The sequence below is a fragment of the Panthera onca genome, chromosome C2 (genome assembly GCF_046562875.1).
Source record: "Panthera onca isolate mPanOnc1 chromosome C2, mPanOnc1 haplotype 2, whole genome shotgun sequence".
NCBI classification, from domain to species: Eukaryota; Metazoa; Chordata; class Mammalia; order Carnivora; family Felidae; genus Panthera; species Panthera onca.
In genome coordinates, this window is record NC_138347.1 from 68,147,958 (window position 1) to 68,174,267 (window position 26,310).

Consider the following 26,310-nt stretch of genomic DNA (forward strand, 5'->3'; position numbering starts at 1 on the left):
TGGGTACAGAGATGAATAATTCTTGGTTCCTGCTCTTGAGGACCTCAAATGGAGTTGGAGACCCATATGTAAATGAAAAATCGCAGATGCAAGAGGTGAAGCCATGAGCAGCAGGCTGTGGGGAATGGGAGGAAGGGGAACCCAAACAAGGTGGCTTGGTTTTGCCTTGCTTGCCTATGAAGTTTATACTCCAGTGATCCCAGTCTGCCGGGTCCCTGGTACACTGTTGTTTCCTGCCACTGCTCTTCTCTCTGTCTGAAATGTTTCCTCCCCTTATCTGTCTGCTAATCTCTTCTTTATCTTTCAGAATTCAGATCAGCATCCACTTTCTCTGGGGATCCTTGCGGGATTCCCTGTATTTGTCTTCCTGCCTCATCTGATCCTACAATAGGTCCTTTGTTTGCTTTCAAGATTCCTTCCCTCCTAGGTGGTGAACTTTCAAGGACTTGTTACACTCATTTCTTTATCCCCAGATCCTAGCAGAGTACCTGTCACATTGTGGGTCCACCATCAATATCTATGAATTTCAAAGAGATAATCAGGCTGAGTCCTGAAGGAGGAATAGGACAAGGATATTTTTTTTTTAAATCAGAGAAGGGCATTTCAGGCATAGGAAATTGTATATATGGAGGCAAAAGGGAATGAGGATTTCAAAATAATGACTAGGTTTTTTGGCAGTATGGAAAATAAAACGAATGGCAGAGAATAACCAGAGGTGATGTTTGGAAATTAGTTTAGACTCAAATAGCCAAACAAGGGCATTTTTAGCCTAGCTGAGGAGTGTGAACTGATGCTTGCTGCCTACAGGTAATGGGGAGCCAATGTAGGACTTGAGAAAGAAGTGAAATGAGACTATTTGTATTGTAGACAGAGCTCTCCGGTAGGGGTAAGATGTCAAGTGGGGTGAGGGAGGGCTGTGACTGGAAGCAGGGACACAGCTCAGTGGCAGTAATCCAGGTAAAACATTCATATGTGTATCGCTGTTCAGAGACCAGGAGTTTTAAGCATGTAAATCCTCATATAAAAATAAAATATTGCCTCTAAAAATTGAGTGTTTATCTATCTCCTTTATCTCAACTAATATTCAGACAGTTTCTTCTGTATAATATAAAGATATAATCATAATTTTCTGATTGATTGATTGATTAATTTTGATTTGTAGATGCTGTGAAATTTGTTGATGATTGTGTCAGGCACCATTCAGTGAAACAACTTCAACTTTCTCCACGACTTCTGGAAGTGACAAAAACAATCAGGGTTGAAAACCTGCCACCTGGGGCTGATGACTATAATTTGAAATGTTTATTTGAAAATCCTCTATATGGAGGAGGAAGAATTGCCAGGATTCAGTGTTTGCCTGAAGAGAGTTCAGCTCTGATTGAGTTTTTTGACAAAAAAGGTAATATCTATGAGCTTGACATTATAAACCTACCTGACATAATCTAAACTGTTTTAGCGGATCTTAATAGTTATCAGTTGAGTTCTGATGCATGTTATTTTTTATTCATAAATTTCATTGGAAATCCAATTAGTAATCCCATTCATCTGGGATATCACAGTTAATGGGCCCAGTGATTTAAACATTAGAGAAGCAATGCTGAAGACATAAGGAGATTCTCTCATGAGTCTCTACCTATAATGGAAAATACATAATTCTTAGAATCTTTGAAATACTGTATTAAAGAAGAGGTGATCTGTGTTTTAGCTGTATACTTGGTAGAAATTTTCAAGTTAATTTCCACAAGATTAGGTAAAGAAATGCTCAGAAACACATACAGTTCCTATAAAGTATCACTACTTCCCCTTTCACCTGTCAGTATCATCATTCAGAAATTAATAGGGGTGGTTAGTGGCATCCATTGGATGCCTGCTGGATAGTTCTTTGCAGCAACCCTGTGAAAACCATGTCCAGCTGAATCTCAGGGAAACACTTCTGAGGGTTTTGTGGATATTAGATTGCCAGTTCTCCGAGGCATGTGCAAAGTCAGCACAGAGATTCCACTTGATGCTCAGAGGTGAAGGCTGAGGAGTAGGAATTAGGGGGTCAGACATTTTAGGGAAAGAAGGAACAGTGAATTTGGGATTACCAGGGGGAGCATGAGACAGGATCACGTGGTATTCCACCCACTGAAGATAAACTGCTTCATGGGCATAGGGGAAGGAAGCTCCCTTGGGCTTTGATGAGTTAGGGAAACGGGTGAAGGTATGGTTTAGATTAAAATGGAATGAAATTCCTAGTATTCCTTGGACAAGGGGACAAAAGAGGAGCTTCTGTCACAATTTCTTTAAATCTCCCTGAGCCTGGGTTTGGGATTAACAGCTGTCTACTCTAGAAGTTAACTTCCCAGTTTATGGTGGGGCTTCCAACCTCTTGAAGGCTTGGGCAGTTGACTGTGTCCTCAGAATGTCTACATTACATTCTGTATGGCTAATAACAGGAACTGCTTAATCTGGGTTACTTTATGCAGAGCTGCATCTGTGAACAGCAGGGTACTCTCAGAGGTTCCCCTTCACCCTGACCTCTTGATGCTGTCTGACTGTGTTGACCATGCCTTTTCCTCTAAACCCACAAACTCTGTGTTCTCTGTGGTCTGAGATATACTGATCTTCCCTTTCTTTGGCTGCTCCTTCTCGTGATGATGACTTACATTTGCATAACCCTGCAAGGTGCTACAAAATACATTCACAGGCACTGCTTTATGGGCATTGCTATTACTGTAATTCCTATTTTACAAATGAGAAACTGCAGCAGAGAAATGTCAAATAACTTGACCAAGGTTACACAGCTAGTACATGATAGAGCCAGGATTTGAACATGGCTAGACTGGACCCTAATCTATGCTCTTAAATTCTCCACTCTTTCCTAATCTCCCGCTCACCTATACCATTAATTTTTCTTATGGGCCATCTCACCACTTACAACAGGTTATTAGTAATGAGGCAAACTGTAGCTAAAGCTGGATTAAAAGGATAATTTATTTAGCAGTCTACATTTTATGCAGATTATTTAAGAGGAATAAGTAAGGCACTTACTCTAAAATTATTTTGTTCAATTTTACAAAGCCTGATTCACAAAATCTTAAGGAAAGGAACTCTTTTTTTTTTAAGGAGAGGGGAACTGTTCCAGACTTTTAAAAAAATGTTTATTTATTTGTTTTGAGAGAGAGAGTGAGCAGGGAGGGGCAGAGACCAAGAATTCCAAGCAGGCTCTGCATTGCCAGCACAAAGCCCAACTCATGAACCATGAGATCATGGCCTGAGTCAAAACCAAGAGTTGGATGCCTAACCAACCAAGCCATCCAGGCGCCCCTTAAGAGAAGGAACTCTTATTGAATACCTGTTATAGGTGAGATCTTTTGTTGTATTTTCTATCACAGTATTTCACTGAATCCTAGTAATAACTTACATATAGTTACTTTTTCTTGTACAGAGAAGGAAACAGGGTGGAGAATTTAAGCCACAATAAGGAGTCATCTGTGATGATTCTTGGGTCAGACAGATCCTGGCTTTGATGCTTATTAGCTTTGTGATCTTGGGCAAATTACTTTATTACTTTATTATTTTAAATATATTTTTTATTGAAATATAGTTGACACACAATGTTACATTAGGTTTAGATGTTCAACATAGGGATTCAACAACTCTATACCTTATCCTCTGCTCACTGTATGGTGTAGCTACTGTCACCATACAGGGCTATCGCAATATCACTGACTGTATTCCCTATGCTATACCTTTCATCCCTGTGACTTACTGATTCCGTAGCTGGAATGTATCTCCCACTCCCCTTTATCCATTTTGCCCATCCTCCAACCCACTTCCCCTTGGCAATCATCAGTTTTTTGTTCTCTGTATTTATTGGTCTGCTTGTTTGTTCATTTGTTTTGTTTTTCAAGTATTTATTTATTTTTGGGAGAGTACAAGCAAGGGAGGGGCAGAGAGAGGGGGACAGAAGAGAGCCTGATGTGGGGCTCCAACTCACAAACCATGAGATCATGACATGAGCCACCTAGGTGCTCCCATTTGTTTTGTTTTTTAGACTCCACATAAAAGTGAAATCATACGGTATTTGTCTTTCTCTGACTTATTTCACTTAGCACAATATCCTCTAGGTCCATCCGTGTTGTCACAAATGGCAAGAGCTCATTGTTTTTTTACGGCTAATTAATATTCCATCGTGTGTGTGTGTGTGTGTGTGTGTGTGTGTGTGTGTGTGTGTATAATCACATCTTCTTAATCCATTCATCTGTCAGTGGCCACTTAGGTTGTTTCCATATCTTGGCTATTGTAAATAATGCTGCCATAAACATAGTGGTACATGTATCTTTTTAATTAGTAGGGTTTTTTTTTTTGTTTGGTTTCAGTAAATACCCAGTAGTAGAATTACTGGACTGTCTGGTCTTTCTATGTTTTATGTTTTGAGGAATCTCAATACTGTTTTCCACATTGGCTTCACCAATTTACATTCCTACCAACAGTACATGAAGGTTCCTTTTTCTCCACATCCTTGCCAATGCTTGTTATTTCTTGTCTTTTTGATCACATTAGTGATCCTGCCCAGGCTTGGATCCTGCACAAAGCCATGTTGGGAAGTTCATATTATGTGTAATGACCTCTGAAGGCCACATCCTTTTCATGATGTCTGGCTCCAGGCCTAAGAGACAATCATGCACAAGGGGAAATTATTTTTAACACCTTTATACAAGGATGCTATTTTAATTCAACTTGTTACTGGAGTTCATTCTAATTCCCTTCCTTCTTAGACCTCTTGTGCCCATCTAATAACTAACACAAAATGAAGAGGGGCTTTGGGAAGAAGAGTACCCGCCCACACACACACACACACACACACACACACACACACACATCCCACCCTAGGAACTTTCCCAGTAGAAGTGGCAGGAGAGGGGGTCATAGCAGGGACAAGGGGAGGTTCAGAACCTACTGAATCAGAATCCTTGGGGTTGGGCTTTCTAATGACTAGGAGGTGATCCTCTTTGGAACCCCTGGTAAAGGAGCAGGAGCATTGGCTTGAGAGTTAGACACTGGCTCAAATCTTAGATAATACTAATATTAGATGACCCTATTTGAGTTTTCTAACCTTTCCTAGCATCAGTTTTATCATTTGTAAATAGGGATGATAATAATAGTGTCTCTATCTCAAAGGGTTATTGTGAGGATTAAATAAATAAATATATGTAAAGCACTTAAAATGGTGTCTGACACATGGTAAGCTATGGTAATTATTATTATGCTCCCCCTCTTAGAGGTATTAATGGAATCTAAATCATCTATGAAGCCTAAAATTGTGAGACTGTATAAGAAGCAGCAAATAGCATGATTCTTACGTGAGCTTTGCTTTCAGCACCAGAACATTCTTTACACTGGGACCAAACATTGCCCCCATACTTGTGAACAAATTCTTATCTATTTGTTAATCTGGTGGTGATATATCAGTGTTACCAGAAAACAGAAAATAGAGGGGTGCCTGGCTGGCTCAATCAGTGGGGCACGCGACTCTTGATCTCAGGGCTATAAGTTTGAGACCTATGATGGGTGTAGAGATTACTTAAAAATAAAATAAAATAAAAAGAAGATAGAATTTGCTTAGCAGAATTTCACCATAGGGTGATCTTGGTTGGAAAGTATTCCATTAAACAAGGGATACCTATGCAGTATTAATACAAATCTATTTATATTTGAGCATAATAAACATGCTTTTTAATAGCATGTTATAACATCAAAGTTCTACAAACACGAGGCTTTTTTTTCTCTAATAGAAAAGATTTTTTTTTCACTTGAAATACATTACTCTGGGATTACTTTATTTGTTTCTTTCCTTTTAAGTGTTACACACCATCACGACCAAGAAACTTGACCTCAGTAATATGCCGCTCTCTGTGTTTCCGTACTATGCCTCTTTGGGCACGGCCTTGTACGGAAAAGAAAAACCTCTGATTAAGCTTCCAGCACCATTCAGAGAATCGTTAGATCTTCCCTTATGGAGATTCTTGAAGAAAAAGCACCATCTGATGGATGAGATAAATGAAGAAGTGAGGCGTTGTCACTCTGAACTAATGTGGTCCGAACTCAGTGGTGAAGTTACCATCAGACCTGCAACCACATTATTCAGTCTAGGTAGACTAAGGATCAGGACTTGGCGGAAAGATGTTTCCACAGCATTCTCTAGCATCAGGTCTAAATATAAAGTCACCCCATTGAAAGTGGATCCCATAGTGTGGGACACCATAAAAAATAGTTTAGAAGACGACAGGATTTTGACTGAATTTGATACACTTATGGGGGTTGTAACCTTAGTAGGGAAATCAGAGGATGTACAGAATATTGAGCCACAAATCAAGGAATTAATAGAAAGTACAATTCAAAAAATTAAAAAAGAAGAGCAAAGTGTAAAGGAAAAAGTGGCCATTGCTCCAGGAAGGTATTCTCTTTTGTGTCACAGTGGCATCCTGGAGCGTCTCCGCACTGAGTGCCCAGAGATGGAGATGTCTTATGATGAAGCTTCTCAACACATGAGCTTCAAAGGACTCCGCACAGATGTGTATAAAGCAAAGGGTGAAATACAGAAAAAGATGTACACCATGGCTCAAAAAAACATCCAGCTTCCCCCCGAGATTTTTCAATTTTTGCAAAAAGTAGACTGTACAGAATTCTCTAAGTCTCTTTTTATAGCACAGAAAATTCTTGCTGTTTATGAGCTAGAGGGTACAGCTGTTCTTCTAACCAGCTATTTCTCTGAAGTCCTATTAGATGCTGAAAAGCAAATGGTCAGTGCCTTAAGTTCTAAGCGCATAGACATTGAGGACAAGGACATTCTTAATGGCAAGAAATGGAAAGGGCTCACTCGCAGATTGCATAAGAAACATAATTCCTCGTCAAAGACTGTAATAATCGATGAGTTAACTTCAGGAACCAAAGCTGAGGTTATCATTGCAGGCTGTGTGGGAGAAGTGAATGAAACCTATAGCTTGCTTTTTGACTTTGTGGAAGAACACACGAAAATAGAGAGATTGGTTGAAATAGAGCCTTCCATAATCATTGATTATTTGAAGACAGAAAAAAAGCCATTCTGGCAAAAGATAAAGAAGACAAATGTTCAAGTAATTTTCAATGCTGAGAATAAAAAAAAAGGCATTTTACTAATTGGCCCAAAGGCTAAAGTCCTGGACGGCATGCACATCATCAAGCAAGCCTGGGAATCCATCTGTGTTGAAAGCATCCATATTGATAAGCCAGGAGTCAGCCAGTTCTTCCAGGAGAAAGCACAGTATTATAAAAGTGAAGTCAAACGGTTATTTGGATGTTTCATTGAACTACAGGAGAACGGAGGGAAGAAGGAGGGAGGTGGCACTGACGGACAGAAGTGCTCTTCTCGGGCAGAGCTGGCCCCTGGAGTCTCTCTGATTGTGCAACAGGGCGACTTGACACAGTTTCCTGTGGAAGTGGTGGTGAGCACTGCAAATGAGGACCTGAAGCTCTCTGGCGGCCTAGCGGCTGCTCTTTCTAAAGCAGCTGGCCCTGAGCTCCAAGCAGACTGTGACCAGATAGCGAAGAAGATGGGCAAGATCCCCCCTGGCCGTGCCGTCATCTCCAAAGCAGGAAAGCTCCCATACCGGCATGTGATTCATGCCGTGGGGCCCAAGTGGAAGGGAGATGAGGCCCTGAAGTGTGTGCTCCAGTTAAAGAAAGCTATAGAAGAAAGTCTCCATTTGGCTGCAAAATACAAGTACCGATCCATAGCCATCCCTGCTATCAGCTCTGGAGTCTTTGGCTTTCCCTTAGCCCGGTGTGTGAAGACTATTGTTTTGGCTATCAAGAAAAACTTCCAGCTTAACCAGGATGGAAATACCTTGAAAGAGATTTACCTTGTGGATACAGCAGAGAAGGCTGTGGAGGCCTTTGCAGAGACAGTGAAAACTGTATTTGAAGACTCCCTGTCTGTTGCCGCTTCGCTGCCCAGTTTACCCGCAGCAGTCCAGCCCAGCTTGGTAACAGTTCATGGAAACGGACAAATGTCATTGTCCCAGGGAAATCTGAGGCTCCTGCTGGTGAAAGGGGATGTGCAGAGTGCTACGGTGAGTGTCCCTACCTACAGAACACCCACCAAGGTGCTGTGACTCCAGTTAGCCTGTTGCCAAAGGAAGATTAGGATCGAGGGAAAGAATCCCATGCCTGCCCTCTGGGCCTCAAAACCGGTTTCCTCAGAAAACTGGGCTGCTTCATTGAGGCATTTACTAACAGCGATTGGCCAGTTAACCGTGGGGACTGCAAGTGTATTCAGATCGCTAGGTCTCCGGTAAATGTGAAAACCCACAGGAAGATCTTACATTTACACTTAACCTCACCACTTACACATTTATACTTTTTCAGTGCCTTTATACCTGTCATATTTTGGCAAATCTAAGGTTAATTTCCTGTCAAATTTACAGAGAGCAGATACAGAAAAATTAGAATATTTGATGAGGGCAGAGGACAGGAATCTTGTCAATGGCGCTGAACCAGGGTGAGCCACGTTACTCCTCAGTGACCCATGCGGGGCAGCTGTGAACATCGCTTGGTCACATTCCCTCTCCTCTCTTCTCTTGGTGCCTTAATCTAGCCTGATTTAGAAAGTCTCTATCAGGTCCAACCAGTCTGCTCACAGCTCAAACGTACCGGGCTTATGTTCATGCTGGCCCCCTCCCAGATGACTGTCCTGTCTTCCTCTACCTGCTGCAGGGATTCCCGTTTTCTAGACCCCAGAAGTCACTTCCTCTGTGCTGCTTCAGTGACCCCATACTATTTATATATTGCTTTTTGACAGCTCTCTGTTGTCCTAGAGTGTTAATTAAATAAGCTTCTAGTAACCCTTTGCCTTGGATGGCATTTCAACCTCTGAAATTAATCATCTTAGTTTCCCCCTCATCGTGCCAAGCACGTGGCTCAAACATAGTCCTCCTTGATGAATGCTTTTTGTTAGCATCTGAGACAAATTGTTGGCTTTCTCTTTAAGGCTGATGTTCTTGTCAACTCCATTCCCATGGATCTTGAGCTTAATAGAGGGCCCCTTTCTCAGGCCCTCCTGGCAAAAGCTGGGCCAAAGCTCCAGGAGGAATTGAACATTGTCGGACAAATGGCAATTGTTGGCATGGGCACAGTTCTCCAAACCAGCGGACACAGTCTGCACTGCCGCCGTGTGCTTCACGTGGTGGCTCCGAACTGGAGAGATGACAGCACATCTTCATACAAGGTGGGCCAGGAGTTAGGTTCTCTAGGAAATTGGGTAGCCCTCTGGACCCTCCTCTCAGGGTAATGTAGCTTGCCTCTCTGTCACATTCTCAGCAGGTTCTATCATTTGGGCTGTTTGTTTTGTTTTGTTTTGTTTTGTTTTAGCCCTAGCTGACTTCTGAAGACTGGTTAATAATATAAATTGATTATAGCGCCCAGTCATTATTGGGGCTCATTAAGAGGTATGGAAAATGGCGCGTCCTCAGTGGGGATAGCAAGGCGAGGGCATGGAGAATGGAAGAGGATGAAGGATTAGAACAGTTTTTGCCCTGCTTCTTATCTTCATTGCTGAGTAAGTTTGGATCTTTTTGGAGGGCCTCTGACGTTCTCTTTTTCTTTTCCTCATCAGCTCCTATACTCTTCTTTCCTTTTTTTGACTGCCCTTCACCTCTGTTGAAAGCGGAGGAGTAGACAGAGATCACGGTCAAAGTTGCTAAATTTTTGTCCTTTTTGTTCTGACTCCCAATTCTAGGAAAGATGCATAAAGTTGTGCTTTGTGCCTTTCAGATCATGGGAGACATAATCAGAAAATGTTTGGAAATCACTGAGAGCTTATCCTTGAAATCAATTGCATTTCCAGCCATAGGAACAGGAAATTTGGGGTTTCCTAAAACCATTTTTGCTGAATTAATCATTTCAGAAGTGTTAAAATTTAGTAGCAAGACTCAACTGACAACTTTACAAGAGGTTTACTTTCTGCTGCACCCGAGTGATCATGGAAATATTCAGGTACAATCTCACTAACTTCTGGTTGTTTTGGCAGCTGAGCCCTCATGTTCTCAAATGTCTTCTTGGTCTATTAGGTTGTTTTTTCCATGTATTTCCCATACATGGGAAAGTAAAGGAATAGTGTAGACTAGTTGTAGCACAGCAAATTTCAAGCAAATTTATGGATATGGAAAAAAATTTAACTTCTTATTAAGGAAATTTTTAAGCATTAATGAAAGTAGACAAAATAGTATAATGAATTCCCTGTACCCATTACTCATCAATCACAATTATCAACCTCTGGCCAATATGTTTCATTTCTATCTCTATTTATTTCCCCTCTTCCTATGTTATTTTTTTCTTTTTATTTATCTTTTTAATTTAAATTTTAGTTACCATAAAGTGAAATATTGGTTTCAGGAATTGAATTTAGTGGTTCATCACTTACATACAGCACCCAGCGCTCATCACAACAAATGCCCTCCTTAGTATACCCATCACCCATCTAGCCCTTCCCCCCCCCCACCTCCCTCCCTCAACCGTCAGTTTGTTGACTATCTTTAAGAGTCTCTTGTGGTTTGTTTCCCTCTCTTCCCGCCCCCTCTTCCCATGTGTTCATCTTTTTTTCCCCCTAAATTCCACATATGAGTGAAATCATATGGTATTTGTCTCTTGAGCAAATCCTAGACATAACTTTATCCATAAACAATTCAGTGTTTATTTTATTTTAAACAATAGGATTCTTTTTGAAAGGTAACATGGCCACAGTGCTATTTCACACATAAAATAAATTGAAAATCATTTCATTATTTTAGCAATTACCAAATGATGTTCAGATTTCCAATTGTCTCATAAAGGCCTTATTTTGTTTTTATAGCTTGTTTGTTTTAATCAGAATCCAAATAAGGCCCCTATATTGCAGTGGAGCTGACATCCCTTAATCCTCTTTTAATCTATAGGATTCCCTTCCATATGAACATGGAAATCTTAATACATAATATAAAAGTTGTAGTCCTCTAAATAGGAGAAAAAAACAGTTGTAGTCTTGTAAATAACATGAGGAGAATGTCAGGATGAGATACAACTAAAAGGTGGGGTTAGAATGAACTCAGCACATCCCCATGTGGGTAGGAGAGTTGGAACTAGAAATACCAGAACCCCCTTCGGTTGTGGAAAGTCTTTCAACCGGCTGTTCACCTTTACACATGGAGCTTCCCTAGAGGCCCATGAGCCTGAGACCCTGGCTCTATAGTCTTCCCTGGCCCCCTCCAGCTACTGTATCAGTCTTTTAGCAAAAAAGTTACTCATTTTTTTTTCCCCCAAAAAAAAAAAATCTCTCCTGCTTGTTTAAAAGGAGAAATAAAGTGATGATTTGATGGTGTCACTAACAGGAAAAGAAATGGAATTCACAGGCTCACTAACTCTAGAATACATACACCAGCCTCTTATCCCAGAGAGGACTACTCCCCTAATGGTTCCTCTCCTGGTACAAATAAGAAGTTAAAAAATAAAGTGTTTCTGTCCATGTGACTATCTTTCTCATAATACTGCGGGTTTTTTTAACAACTGGCAAGATACCTGCTCTCACTGATTATGAAAACAACACATATTCATTGTAGAAAATTTGAACCATACAAAATGTATTCATTCTTTTAGTTGAATTTCATCCTGGCCTTCTTTTATACATGTGTACTTTTTTTTTTTTTTTTTTAATTATAGAGAGAGAGAGAGAGAGAGTGAGTGAGTGCAAGTAGGGGAGGGGCAGAGGGAGAGAGGGAGAAAGAGAATCCCAAGCAGGCCCTGTACTGTCAGCACAGAGCCCAATGTAGGGCTCAAACTCATGAACTGAACTGTGAGATCATGACCTGAGCTGAAATCAATAGACGCTTAACCGACTGAGCCACCTAGACTCCCCTGAAAATGAGATTTGAAATGGCTACTAAATATTCTAACACATGGATATACTAAAATTTATTTAACCATTTTCCTGTTGGATTGTAAAGTGTTTTATATTTTCTCTGTTATAAATAGCATGTAATGAATATGCTTTATATATAATTTATATCTTTGTTCACATATTTAATAGTTTTCCTAGAATGCATTTGTAGAAACAGAGTTATATGTATTATTTTCATAGTTTTAAAAATCTATTATGAAAATAACACTTTGAGAGTTGTTCTCTCCTGAGTATGTGTGCATTCAAGATCAAAAGCCCTGATGAATCAAATTTATTCATCTACTGAGGATTGTAGTGGTCAAAACTGTCTTTGTATTTCCAGGCATTTTCAGATGAATTCGCCAGAAGGACTAATGGAAATTTCGTCAGTGACAAAATTCCCAAGGCTGAAGATAAACAAGGTTCAGTAAAGCTTTTAAATGAGAAATTATTTCTAGTTGCTAAGTAACTATTCAGTGAAAGATGGTAGTGATGTTTTTTTATGAAAGAATCAATTACTGATAAAGAAGATATTAAATTATATCCCATACACCTGAGCATGTAAGACACTGGCTGTGTTTATGTGACCTAAAGTGAAAGAGTAGGTAGGCTAAATTATATAACCTGTACAATGGATTTTTAAGTAGTAATAAGGCTACCATTTTCTAAGGATGATGTGGCATGTTTTCTCAAACAGATAGATTTAAAGAGACAGTACCAACCAAATGCTTCTCCTCTGTCAAATTTGCTGTTGCTATATTCGAGTTTATCCTGTTTGGAGTTTGCTGAGGCTTCTTGATTCTGAATGTGTATGTTTCCCATCAAATTTGGGAATTTTTCAGTCTCTTCTTCAATTATTTTACCACACTGATCTCTCTCCAGTGCCCCGATAACAAGAATGTGAAGTGTTTTGATAGCATTCCACAGGGCCCCAGGATCTCTTTTTTTTCTTTTTTTAAAATCTCTTTTCTCTCTCTGTTCTTCACATTGGATAATTTCTTTTGATCCACTTCCAAGTTCATGGACTCTTTGCTCTGTCCACTAGCCATCCAGTGAATTTTTTTACTTCAGATACTGTATTTTTAAGCTCTAAAATGTCCATTTGGTTCTTTTTAAAAATAGTTTATATTTCTCTGCAGGGCCCCTATTTTTTCCATTCATGCCAAATCATTTCCATGAATTCAACTATGTTTACTTTGACCTCAGGGAGCATAGTTATAGCAGATGCTTTAAAGTCTTGGTCTGATAATTACAACATCTGGATCATCTTGAGATTAGCATCTGAAATTGATTGTCTTTATCCTTGAGAACTCATCACATTTGCTTGGTTCTTTGGATGACAAACAATTTTGGATTATAGACTGGGCATTTTAAGTGTTATGCTGTGAAACTTGGGTCCTGTTAAAATCCTCTGGGGCACCTGGTTAGCTCAGTCGGTTAAGCATCCTACTTTGGCTCAGGTCATGATCTCAACAGCTTGTGGGTTCAAGCCCTGCGTCAGGCTCTGTGCTGACAGCTCAGAGCCTGGAGCCTGCTTCAGATTCTACGTGTCTCTCTCTCTCTCTGCCCCTCCTCTGCTCATGTTCTGTCTCTCTCTGTCTCTCAAAAAGCAAAACAAAACAAAAACAAAAAAAATCCTCTGGAAAATGGTGATCATTTTGTTTGTTCTAGCAGACAGTCCGTTCAGTTCACTCTAAGGTTCTGTCTCACCTTCTGTGTGGGTAGCAGTTCCAATGTTAATTTAGTTCTCAAAGCCTTTGTTATGCTGCTTGGGTCTGCTCCCACACTTGCAGCTCTGTGTGAGTTCAGGATTTATCACACTTCACACACAAAATAGGGGCTTCCTTCTCCAGCTCTCACGTGTCTGGGACTCCTGCACTCTCTGGCTCAAGGGAGCCCATTTTCTAGATCCTCTGGCCAGAAAGACAGCGTCTCTGGGAGTATAAGCTGCCTGTTGGGTTGCCTCATAATTTTGCATGGTAAGATTGCCCTTGTAGGCAAAGTGGAGAGAGAGAGAGAGGGAGAGAGAGAAGGGGGGGGGGGAGGGAGAGAGAGAGAGAGAGAGAGAGAGAGCGCCTCAGGTATTGCCCATACATACACACTTTTCAGACCATAAGGGCCCTTTCTCTGGATTCTTCTGGACAGAAATACAGAATGCTCCCTGTGGTACCACTGTGGAGTTCTGTGACTGGGCCCACCTTGAGTCAGGGCCTGAATTAAAAAAGAAAAATTATGGACAACCATGATGATTACTTCTCATACTCTTTAGCTCATAGGGACCCTTTCTCCTAATCCTCTGGCCACAAAGACAGGAATTCTTATAGCGTAGTTCTGCAACTGGGCCACCTTGGGCCAGTGCTGGGAGAGAAAAGAGGAAATATTTCAAAACAAAATAAAATGAGAAACTCCCCCTCCCCTTCCAGGTGGCTTCTTCAAGTACTGACTTCCTCCCCCAGTCTGCCTGCTGTTTACTTTTCAGTTCTCAGTTAGTGGCTTTTTTGTATTTATCCTGCATTTTCAATTGTAAATCATGAGTGAAATAGATGCTAGGGGGCCTGACTTCACCCTGGCCAGCAGCAGAAGTCATGTTTGATACGTATTATGTTATATCTATTATATTTATATAATAGATATTATTTATATATATTTATATATAAATATATATTTTATGTATTTATTATACGTATATATATTTAAAGTTTATTTCTTTGTTTTGATAGAGACAGAGACAGTGTGAGCAGAAGAGGGGCAGAGAGTGAGGGAGAGAGAGAGAATCCCAAGCAGGCTGTGCACAGAGCAGAGTGCGATGCGGGCCTTGAACTCCCCAACCATGAGATCATGACCTGAGCCAAAATCAAGAGCCAGATGCTTAACTGACTGAACCACTCAGGTGCCCCAATATGTATTATATGTTATAATCCTTTTTCAGAAATGGACCATCACTGGGGCTTAGAGTCAGGGCTGGTTAAGGGCCGGAAGTCACAGAGAGGGGGAAGAAGTATGAGAGGAGCACGTGTGAGGAGTGTGTGATCTAAGTTGTTCTTACTGTTGCCAACTTGGTGATGGACTCCATTTTTCTTCTCAGTTTTCTATGGGACTGGGTTTAGCCCAGATGTAGGAATGCATGAAATGATGATTGGTCCCATCATCTTCCAAGTGGCCTTTGGAGATATCACGAAAGAAGAGGCAGATATGATTGTAAACTCAACATCAAAGACATTTAATCTCAAAGCAGGTACTTGACTTGTCAGATTTTGAGTAGGGTAATAGTCAACTATTCTACAATTGCTACAAACTGGCTTCTACAACTTTGGCTTATTAATGTTAATTAATAACTTTAAAATTATTTTGACACGGTTTCTGCTAATTGGTAGTTTATAAATTTTTCTTCTTTCTTATCAGAAATACCAGGTGATAGGATTCCTTTGATGATCGGGAAAGCTTTTAGTTAATGAGGCAATCATTCTGATTCAAATGTATTATTTTCATTTTTTAAAATTCATGTTTGTAACTTTGCTTTTTCTCCTGTAGGGGTGTCCAAAGCAATTTTAGAATGTGCTGGACAAAATGTGGAAATGGAATGTTCTCGCCAAGGTAAGGCACAATACTATTTTTTGCTTCAAAATTGTAAGTGGGAGGCTGAATATGGAAGGCTTTGGAGAGGCTGGGGAAAGTCTTGGGATTGGGGAGAAAACGTATTAATCTTAAAATCATACATTTGACCAAAGACTTCTAAGCATAGACAATTAGAAGTGAAAAGCAATCTCACAGTTAAAAAGAGAAAAAAGATTCATCAAAGACCATATTTTAGGAGTCTCTTATTCACATAGAATGCTTTATGTGCCAAACCAAACATTTTGCTTCCTAAACAATCAAAGAGTAGGTTCAATAAAGAAGATGTGGTACATATATATACAATGGAGTATTACTTGGCAATCAAAAAGAATGAAATCTTGCCACTTGCAACTACGTGGATGGAACCAGAGGGTATTATGCTAAGCGAAATTAGTCAGTCAGAGAAAGACAAATATCATACGTCTTCACTCATACAAGGACTTTAAGACATAGAAAAGATGAACACAAGGGAAAGGAAGCAAAAATAATATAAAAACAGGGAGGGGGACAAAACATAAGAGACTCTTAAATATGGAGAACAAACAGAGGGTTACTGGAGAGGTTGTGGGAGGGGGGATGGGCTAAATGGGTAAGGGGCATTAAGGAATCTAGTCCTGAAATCATTGTTGCACTATATGCTAACTAACTTGGATGTAAAGTAAAAAACAAAATAAAATGAAATGAAAAAAAGAGACAAAAAATGTAGGTTCAGTATCTAATTTTGTACCTCTCTGTTTTATGCTTCCCAGTTCAAAAGGGCAACAGTGATTATATAATTACCGAAGGTGGATTATTGAGGTGCAAAAATATTGTTCACGTTATTGGTGGAAACAATGTCAAGAGATCAATCTCCTATGTTTTGCAAGAGTGTGAAAAACGGAATTACTCGTCCATTTGCCTCCCAGCCATTGGGACAGGTTTGTAACCTCTGGCTATCAAGGCGTCCACCTTTCCTTGGATCTGGTGCTGTTAATATAGTTAATGATGAGACTGAGTAAGGGTCTTCACTCCAACGCAGCCCCCTGAGGGAGTAAGCAAAGACTGTGGGTGGTTTAAGTAAGAGGAAAACATCAAGAAAACTGAAGACAGTGTTGAATATTAATTAGAGTGACATTTGCTCTCTCTAATTGGTAGGGAAGAGACAGGAAGGGAGAGAAAAGAAAGAAACCACCCATTCCGTCTGATTCCTCAGTCTCTCTCTTTTCTGTCCCCTACATTATTTAGTCTTTAACCTCTTGCTCCATCCCTTCTCCATCCCTGCTCCATCAGAGCATCCGCTTGCACCTCGCAGTTGCTGACTCTCAGATGAATATTCCTGCCTTCTTCTTACACCTCTTGGACAGTTGGCTGCGTGGGTTGGCCTTAGGACATGTCCACACAGAAGCCTCTCAGTCACCAGAGCTTAATGGGTTTTGGTTCTAATGGGTCATAAATTCAACTCCAAATTTCCCCTTTTCAGCCTACTTGCCTCTTTTGTTTTCCTCAAACTATTTAATAGTTGTGTGGGTCTTCATGTATAAGGATGGTGCTTTGGGTTTACCATTAGTGAGGTGATGTTCTTTGAGCTCTTTTCCCAGGAATCTGAGTCATGGGCATTGATTAGGAATTTCTGCTTAGTTTTCCATAAGAGAGCTGGTCCGGGAGGCAAACATTCTCAGACTTGAAGTGGAACATAGCTGATTGGTCCCAAAGAGCCCTGGATTGGTGATTCCATTGTGCAGCAATTGAGTGTTGCCCACTGGCATTCTAAGCCCTCCAAAAGCTTAGCTCAGTACACTTAACCACCCTTGTCATTTTCTGAGCCTTCTTCTAATCCTCTGTTATTTTGATTTCTGTAATTCTCTACCATTCCTCTTAATGTTCCCACATGGAATGCTACACCTATTTTATTACTTTCCTATTTCTGAAAGTATAATTTATAGTCCCTTTATGTTTTCATTCCCCATGTAGTATTATCCAATCTTGGGAGATTAGCCAACATGTCTGTCTGCCTGTTTCTCTATCTCTCTATCTCTATCTATGTATCTGTGTATCTATCTTTTATGAACACGCATTAATGACTCACCAGTCTCTGTCTCCATTGGTTTTTCTTCTGAGCTCTGGTCTTGTATTTCTACATAAACTTTATTTGGGCCAAGAAATCAGACAATTCAAGGGTGGCATAGACCTTCCCAAGAAAAAACAAGGAAATGAGGCAGTTTTCATTTTATATAAATATACACATGTTTGAGTATTTCTGGGTTACTGAAAACCTGTTGTCTCTTCCACTGACCTGGTTGCATTGCTGGTCTGCACAAATGAATCAAGGTTAGCAGATTCTCCTTGCTTGTTGTCTTTACCAGTCTCTATCACCACCTGATTTGGTCCTTAGACTAAAGCACTAAGGACCTTTAGTGGTGTTTATGTGTTGAACTGGGACTGTGATTGAGACAGCTTCTGGCAGTAAAAGAAGCCCTCTCCCTGGTTCCTTACAGACACACGCCTGGGGGAAGGGGTGGGTGTCCAGCGATACTCGCAAGCACCTCAAGTTCAATGTAGACTATGAACTTTCTTCTGTTGTCTTCTGCCCTGAACCTGCCCTTCCTCTTGTATCCCTGATCATGTTAAAAGCATCACTTTCTACTTATAATCCTTGACTCTACAGTCTTTATCACTCCTATGTTCATTAGCTTATTAACTAATTTGATTAAATGTTTACCAAGTGCCTGCCATGTGCCAGGCACTGTGTTTAGGCACTGGAGACAGAAAGATGTCTCAGAAAAGGGTCTAGTCCATAAAGAGCACCTAGCCTACTGTGAGAGACAGACATGTAAACAAACTACTGCAATACAGCACGACTCATGATGCACACATACTGGTGGGTGGGAGGCAAAAAAGAAGGAACACAGGGTCAAAGATAAACCCAGCTGGTCACTAGGTCCTGCTGACTTCACTTCCCAACTGTCTTCTCAGTCCCTGTGCCTGACTCTTCATTCTGGCCTCTTCTTTTTGTTCAGCTCTGGTATTTTGCCTAAACTTTTATTATAGCCTCCTATCTAGATATGGGCTCCTGTGGAGGAGACCCACCCCTAGATTTATCCTTCTCAAAAACAGATCTTTTGCCCTGAACACACCAGGCTAAGCATATCAAACCCCTGTTACAGTTCTATCAGGCATAGCCTTTCCCTCAGCTTCTCTTACTTCACCTGTTGAATACCTATTTATGCCCATATATCACATCCTCTGTGTTCTAAGTGCCTAGCTGAGAGCTAGCCCATGATGGGACATAGTAAATGTTTGTTGACAGTGAATGAATGTGTCTGAACACTCCCATTTAAAATCTTCCAAAAATCACGGGATAACCATAGCTTTGCAAAGGAGAATTGATCTCTTTTCCTGATCATCTAATTAAAAAAAAAAAAAACCTGAACAAACCCATTTGTTTAGTTTTGTACAGGGTTTGTCTACATTCCCACAAGTGTCTATGTAGCCAGGCCAGAGTGGTCTACTCTCATTTCTGCATTAGAGGTGGACACCGTCAACAGGGAACATCCAAGTGGGCTGTTAGTCTACCACACCAGGTTGGTCAAGGGATTTTTACACTGCTCCCCATTGTGATTTTCCAGTTGCCATTTATTTGTATGCGACTGCTTCCATGGCTTTTCATGGGACTTTTCAAGGGACTTTTCATGATCTTACCTGGGCATTAGGCTTGCGAAACAAGATATGGAACGTGCTATACAAAGAAAAAGACTTGCTTAGGTGGCACCTCAAACCTAGAAGGTCAGCTAAAATCTCACTGAGTGTTCTAGAAAATATTTCCTAGAGGCTCATGGATAACTTGTGTGCAAAGAATTATAGATTATAACAGATAGTTTACAGCTCCAGGTATCTTACAAAATTAGCTTAGTTTAAATCAGGTCCCCAAAGACATCTGGAAGAATAAAGATACATGCATATAGTCAGGTGACTCTGAGCAAAAAAGAAAAAGAGTATGATATTTCTACATATATTAGAATATTTTGCTTTTTATGGACCTTTTGAGGACACTAATGAGCTGAGAATAGTTAATTATCCTTGTAACACAGAACACAGTGAGGTAGGGTCAGCTCAACAGAGTAGATATGAACATCAGAAACCAAAAGTTAGATTTCTGGGTCCTTTGTTCATTGTTGGGCTAGTGACTTCCTGACATCCTGGAATAGAAGCTCCCTGTTGCACCTAGGACCTCAAAAGTGTTTGACCGTGCATTGCTAGAAAAGCCTGAGATGAAGAAAGAGTTGGGCAGGGGGGGCATTCATTCTGTGAGGACTGGAATCCCCAACTTACTGCTCAGCCTCCCCAGTTGGGTCTTTACCCCTTCCTGTTTTTATTATTTGCTTTTCTAGGAAATGCCAAACAAGACCCAGGTATGGTTGCTGATGCCATCATTGATGCCATTGAAGACTTTATCCAAAAAGGATTTGTCCGGTCTGTGAAAAAAGTTAAAGTTGTTATCTTTATGCCTCACCTACTGGACGTGTTTTGGGCCAGCATGAAAAAAAGAGAACCATCTCTGACTTCTCCCCAACAGTCTCTGCCGTCTAAATTAACATGTGAGTTGACCTTTTTTATGAAATGCATATTCCTAATATGGATGTCACATGAGAAATAGCTAATCTTAAACATAACTATCAGAAAGAGAAATTAAGAAAATAATCCCATCTACAATTTTATCAAAAAGAACAAAACACCTAGGAATAAATTTAACCAAGAAGGTGAAAGACCTATACTCTGAAAACTATGAGACATTGATGAAAGAAATTGAAGATGACAAATGGAAAAAATATACCATCCTTATGGGTTGGAAGAATTAGTATTGTTAAAATGTCCATACTACCTAAAGCAATCCACAGGTTCCATGCGATCCCTATCAAAATTCCAAAGGCATTTTTCACAGAAATAGAACAAACAGTCTTAAATTTGTACAGACCCACAAGGCCCTTAATAACCAGAGAAATCTTGAGAGAGAACAGAGGAGCCTGGGTGGCTCAGTCAGTTGAGCATCTGACTCTTGATCTTGGCTCAGGTCATGATCTTACAGTTCATGGGTTCAAGCCCTGCATTGGGCTCTGTGCTGGCAGCTTGGAGCCTTCTTGGGATTCTCTCTCTCCCTCTCTCTCTCTCTGCCCCTCCCTTGCTTGCACTCGCTCATGCACATGAAAGAAAGAAAGAAAGAAAAAAGGAAAGGAGAACAAAGCTGGGGGCATCACACTTCCTGATTTCAAACTATGTTATGAAGCTATAGTAATAAAAACAGTATGGCATTGGCATAAAAACAGACAGATTAATGGGACAGATTAGAGAGCCCAAAAATAAATCCACATATATACATATCTTCTTTGACCTACAGTGGGGTTACATCCTGATAAACCCACTGTAAATTGACAATGTCATAAGTCATAAATGCATTTAACACACCTAACCAACTGAACATCATAGTTTAGCCTATCCCACCTTAAACATGCTCAGAACACATTAGACTAGAGTTGGATAAACTCATCTGACACAAGCCTATTTTATAGAAAAGTGTTGAACATCTCGTGTAATTTATTGAATACTATAATGGAAGTGAAAATGGAATGACTTTACAGGTACAGAATGGTTGTAAGTGTAGTGGTTTTTGACCCTCACAATGCCTGGCTGGCTGGAAGCTATGGCTCACTGCCAGTGTCCCACATCACAAGAGAGTATGCCACCACATATTACTAGCTCAGGTAAAGATCAAAGTTCAAAGTATAGTTTCTACTGAATGAGTATGATTTGCATACTATCATGAAGTTGACAAATAGTAAGTTGAACCATTGTAAGTTGGGGACCATCTGTGTGGTCAATTAATTTACAACAAAGGAGCCAATGGGAAAGGATATCTCTTCAATAAATAGTGTTTGGGTGCTTGCTTCAGCAGCACATATGCTAAAATAAATGGTGCTAGGAAAACTGGACAGCCCCATGCAAAAGAATGAAACAGGATTACTGTCTTACACCATACACAAAAATCCACTCAAGATGGATTAAAGATCTGAAACCATAACACTTCTAGAAGAAAACAGGGAGTAAGCTCCTAGATATCAGTCTTGGCAGTGATTTTCTTTGGATTTGACACCAAAGCACAAATAGCAAAAGCAGAAAATAAACAAGTGGGACTACCTCAAACTGAAGAGCTTTTCATGGCAAAGGGAACCATAAACAAAATGAAAAGGCAACCTATGGGATGGGAGAAAATATTTGTAAATAATGTATCTGATAGGGGTTAATATACAAAGGGGTTAATATATAAAGAACTGTGCAACTTAATAGGAGAAGACAAATAATTGGATTTAAAAATGGGCAGAGGATCTGAATAGACACTTTTCTAAGGAAGACATACAGATGGCCAGCAGGCACATAAAAAGGTGATAAACATCACTAATCATCAGGGAAATGCAAATCAAAACCTAAGGAGAAATCACCTCACCTGATAGAATGGCTAGTATCAAAAAGACAAGAAATAACAAGTGTTGGGGAGGATATGGAGAAAAGAAACCCTCACGCACTGTTGGTGGGAATGCAAACTTGTCCAGCCATTGTGGAAAACAGTATGGAGGTTCCTCAAAAAATTAGAAATAGAACTACCATATGATGCAGCAATTCCACTTCTGGGTATTTATCTTAAGGTAATAATAAAAAAACTATCTTAAAAAGATTATCTGTACCCCCATATTCATTGCAGTAGTATTTACAAAACCAAGACATGGAAAAACCTAAGTGTCCACCAACAAATGAATGGATAAAGATAATGTGATACACACACACACACACACACATATATATATACATACATACATATATATATATATATATATATATATATATATATATATCAGACAATGGAATATTATTCAGCCATAAAAAAGGAGGAAATCCAGCCATTTGTGACAACATGGATGGACCTTGAGGGCATTATGCTAAATGAAATAAGATGATCTCACTTAATATGTGGAATATTAAAATACAAACAAACTGTTAGATACAGAGAAGAGATTGGTGGTTGCCAGAGGCAGCAGGGGGTGGGATTGGGAGGTGAGGAGGGATGAAATGGGTGAAGAGGGACAAAAGGTACAAACTTCCAGTTATAAGATAAATAAGTCCTGGAGATTAATGTACAGCACAGTAACCAAAAAGAGAGAGAGAGAGAGAAATAGCTAATCTTCCTTTCTTTGCTTTTCTTTTTTTCTTTTTCTTTTTCTTTTTCTTTTTTTAGCATTTATGGGATCCCCGAGTCAATCTCCCCAAAAGCAGAATCCTTTGGTTTTGAAAAAGAAAACAGAATCAGCAAGTTTTCAGGTGTGTGGTGAAAATGTAAAATGTGTGGAAAACGCTCTCACCTGGATACAGGATCTGATTACAAAGGAACTGTGTCCTTACACCAATGAAGATGAGTGTATCAAAGATTTTAATGAAAAAGAATATCAGAAATTGAATGAGCTGCAGGAGAACTTAAATATTGCCATTTGCTTGGACAGTAAAAGACCTCTGATTGAAGTTTTTGGGATTGGCAAAGATTTGACAGAGGCTAGAAATGCAATTGAGGAAATGATCAAGAGAATTAGATTGGCCAAAGAACAGAAATCCCAGGCAGATTTTATCAGTGAATTTGTAGAATGGCAATATTATGACAAAGACACTTTTCATAGTTTTAAGAAAATAATCAATCTGCAATTGGAGAATGCAAGGAAGGCAAAAAAAAGGATAGCTGTTGTGAAAGTTAATCACCAGACCTACACCGTGGACCTGTGCAAGTACAGTGCTATAGATGCAGGAGGACGCAGTTTACCTGTTCGGCGCCTCATGAAATCTGAAGGTGAGTCAAACCTGTGTGCTTGTGATCCATTATTTTACCCCTACTTTGGGCTTAACACTATTTGGTACATACATCGAAATTGTACTCAAGCAGATCAAATTCAGGCAACTCTTATGGGATAAAATAGAAAACCTGGTGTCTGAGCTTAATGCACTGGGGAAACGTAGCTGGGTGCACTCAACAGTCTGAGGCTGACCATCTTAATGGTGACAGTACCCAAGCCTTGCAGTTGTTCCCATCTCTACAGTTTATCAGCTTTCCAGAGCCAGTTCTGCTGCAGAGATAATGGCTCCTTCAGTCAGAAGAGGGAAAGCCGTGGGCTTTAAAGAAAAGTGGCTCAAGGTTTTCTAGAACAAAAGGAGAAGACAGCCTGGTCAGAGTGGGCACTCTCTCTGTGACTGATAACCTGGAGAGCACTGGGAGCTTGTAGGATCTTCTCCCAGAATTCACTTCCTCTCCTGCCCTGAACATAAGTCTTCCTCAATGCATGCATCAGGAGGCAGCCTTGGAATTCTCTGACTGGATCTACTCCCCGAGAAGGGACTGTTTGTGTTGTGTAGATAGACATTCCTGCCTTTGAACCACACAGGTCCTGCACTGAAAACTAGTAAATTGGCTTCTGGTATATTATCTTTATCTCTCATGAGATCCGTGTGAATGAATTCCTCAGACTCTGAGCCACCCTAGGGGAATGACAAATCAAGTATGATATTCTGTTTAGCAGAAGAGAAGACAGCAAAACCTGCCAGCCACCCAGCTCTTAAGGATGGGGAGAAAAATAATGAATAGATGCGGAGGGCCTTGTGGTAGTGAGGCGTTCCGGCAAAATTCCACACTTTTCTAACAAGACCATTGTAGGGAAATAATTTATTGTTAAATTATTAAATGATGACAGATTAGAGACTGAACAGAATATGCAGCTTGAGTTACACCACACCAGCACTTCTTAAATCCGAGCATGATCAAAACTTGTTAAGATGCAGGTACATGGGTTCCACCCCTCAGAGAGTTTGATTCAGTAGATCTGTGGGTTCTTTCTTTTTCTTTTTTTTTTTTTTAACATCTATTCATTTTTGAGAGAGAGACAGAGAGAGAGACAGAGAGAGAGTGTATGAGCAGGGGAGGGCAGAGAGAGAAGGAGACACAGAACCTGAAGAAGGCTCCAGGCTCTGAGCTGTCAGCACCGAGCCTGATGTGGGGCTCGAACCCACACCCACGAGATCATGACCTGAGCCAAGTCAGACGCTTAACCTAAGATGGAGCCATGCAGGCGCCCCTGTGGGGTTTTCTCTTAACAAGCATTAAGATTGGTTCTGATGTAGGTTGTCTGTGGGCCATGCTTTGAGAGACATTCTCTGAGAAAGATAAGAACTTCTTGAACACGTTGAGTTAGGAGATAATAAAGTAAGAACACAGATGATACTCAGTTCTTCAGAGCATACCAGGAGCGTGTGGATGGGCCTTCCCAGGTGTGTGGGAGTCCTCAAATGTCCTCTTTGCAGTTGGGATCCCTGAGCACTGGAGTGATATGAAACAGCAGGATGTCTGTGTGGTTCAGCTACAGCCTGGTCATGCAGAATATGACACGGTGGCAAGCAAGTTTAATCAGACCTGCTCGCACTTCTACATAGAGAAGGTAAGCCTTCTGCTGACATGGAGTTTCTTAAGAATGGTGGAGATGAGTGGCATCATGGTCCTGGATAAATCTACAAATACATTTGCAACCACATTGTTTTCCCAGAATTAGAATATTTTATGGCAATCCGATTTTTGATTGTAGATTCTACTCCCATCACTGTAATTACAGAGACATTAAGATTGAGATCGTGACAGTTATTACAATATAATATTAGATTGCGATATGATGTTAGAATACTAAAAACACGTGTTGACTCAGTGAGGAGCTGGTTAGTAGTGATCTTGAAGAGACAGCTGACAGTAGAAGCCTTCCCAAAGGAAGAAGTCTTTTCCCAAAGAGGAACCAGTTAGTGACCCTGTAGAGGAAGAAAACAGGAACATCCCCCCAAAAAGAGGAAACTCTCTTCCTCCAAAGGAGGAGCCACTCAGCAGCGGACCTGAAGAGGCTGCTGACAGCAAGGGCAGCAGCTTCAAGAAAAAGAAAAAGTTCCAAAAGCTAGCCCAAGAAAATGAAAACGGACCCACAGCAACATTCCCCCACCCACCCTGATATCCCAGCAGAAACGAATTCACAAGAATCTGTGAAGCAAGCTAGTAAAAATTCAAAGATAGAGCTGCAGGGTTGGATTCGATAACTAGAAAACACCACAAAGACACACAGAGGCCCTCAGATCAGGATTCTGTGCTTCTGCTCCACCATTCACAGATCAGCAGCACTCGCTTCTGTGATTAATTCCAATGGCCCTTTCCTTGTTCGTCTCCCTCATTTTGGCATCTTCCACTTTTAAGCTTCAGTGTTGCTCTTTGAAATTATGTTCCCATTTGACCTCTATGGCAATATTATATTAATGCTTTCTTCTTTAACTAGTTTTCCTTTCGTTATCCCTGTTATTTATTTCTTCTCCAAACTGCTAATCCTAGCTTTGCCCATAGGATTTATAGTTTGCTCTTCTGTCTCTGTACTTCATCAAGAAATGTTTTTACCCTTCTTGGCTTCAGCTGCTATTTCAATGTTGACAGCTCCCAAATCAACATCACCAACCTGGATCTTTGATCATACTCTACAACATGTATTTTTATTTTTTATTATTTTTTTTAATGTTTATTTATTTTTGAGAGACAGAGACAGAGACAGAGCATGAGCAGGGCAAGGGCAGAGAAAGAAGGAGACACAGAATCTGAAACAGGCTCCAGGCTTTCAGCTGTCAGTACAGAGCCTGACGTGGAGCTCAAACTCGGAATGGCAAGATCATGGCCTGAGCCA

General features: G+C 40.4%; 1 protein-coding gene across 4 annotated transcripts in view; it reads left to right on the forward strand.

Annotated features, from left to right (window-relative positions):
* Positions 1-26,310, forward strand: part of PARP14 (poly(ADP-ribose) polymerase family member 14) — a 42,092-nt gene that overhangs the window by 12,171 nt on the left and 3,611 nt on the right. For 2 of the 4 annotated variants that reach the window (XM_060639777.3, XM_060639779.3), the window contains 11 exons: positions 1,163-1,399; positions 5,848-8,096; positions 9,014-9,250; positions 9,796-10,017; positions 12,276-12,354; positions 15,018-15,167; positions 15,464-15,526; positions 16,297-16,464; positions 19,915-20,121; positions 22,809-23,408; positions 24,911-25,044. In XM_060639777.3, the coding sequence (XP_060495760.3) occupies positions 1,163-1,399; positions 5,848-8,096; positions 9,014-9,250; positions 9,796-10,017; positions 12,276-12,354; positions 15,018-15,167; positions 15,464-15,526; positions 16,297-16,464; positions 19,915-20,121; positions 22,809-23,408; positions 24,911-25,044 (4,346 nt within the window). The remainder of the gene's footprint in view (positions 1-1,162; positions 1,400-5,847; positions 8,097-9,013; positions 9,251-9,795; positions 10,018-12,275; positions 12,355-15,017; positions 15,168-15,463; positions 15,527-16,296; positions 16,465-19,914; positions 20,122-22,808; positions 23,409-24,910; positions 25,045-26,310) is intronic. The other 2 variants (XM_060639780.3, XM_060639778.3) reach the window with 2 other exon arrangements.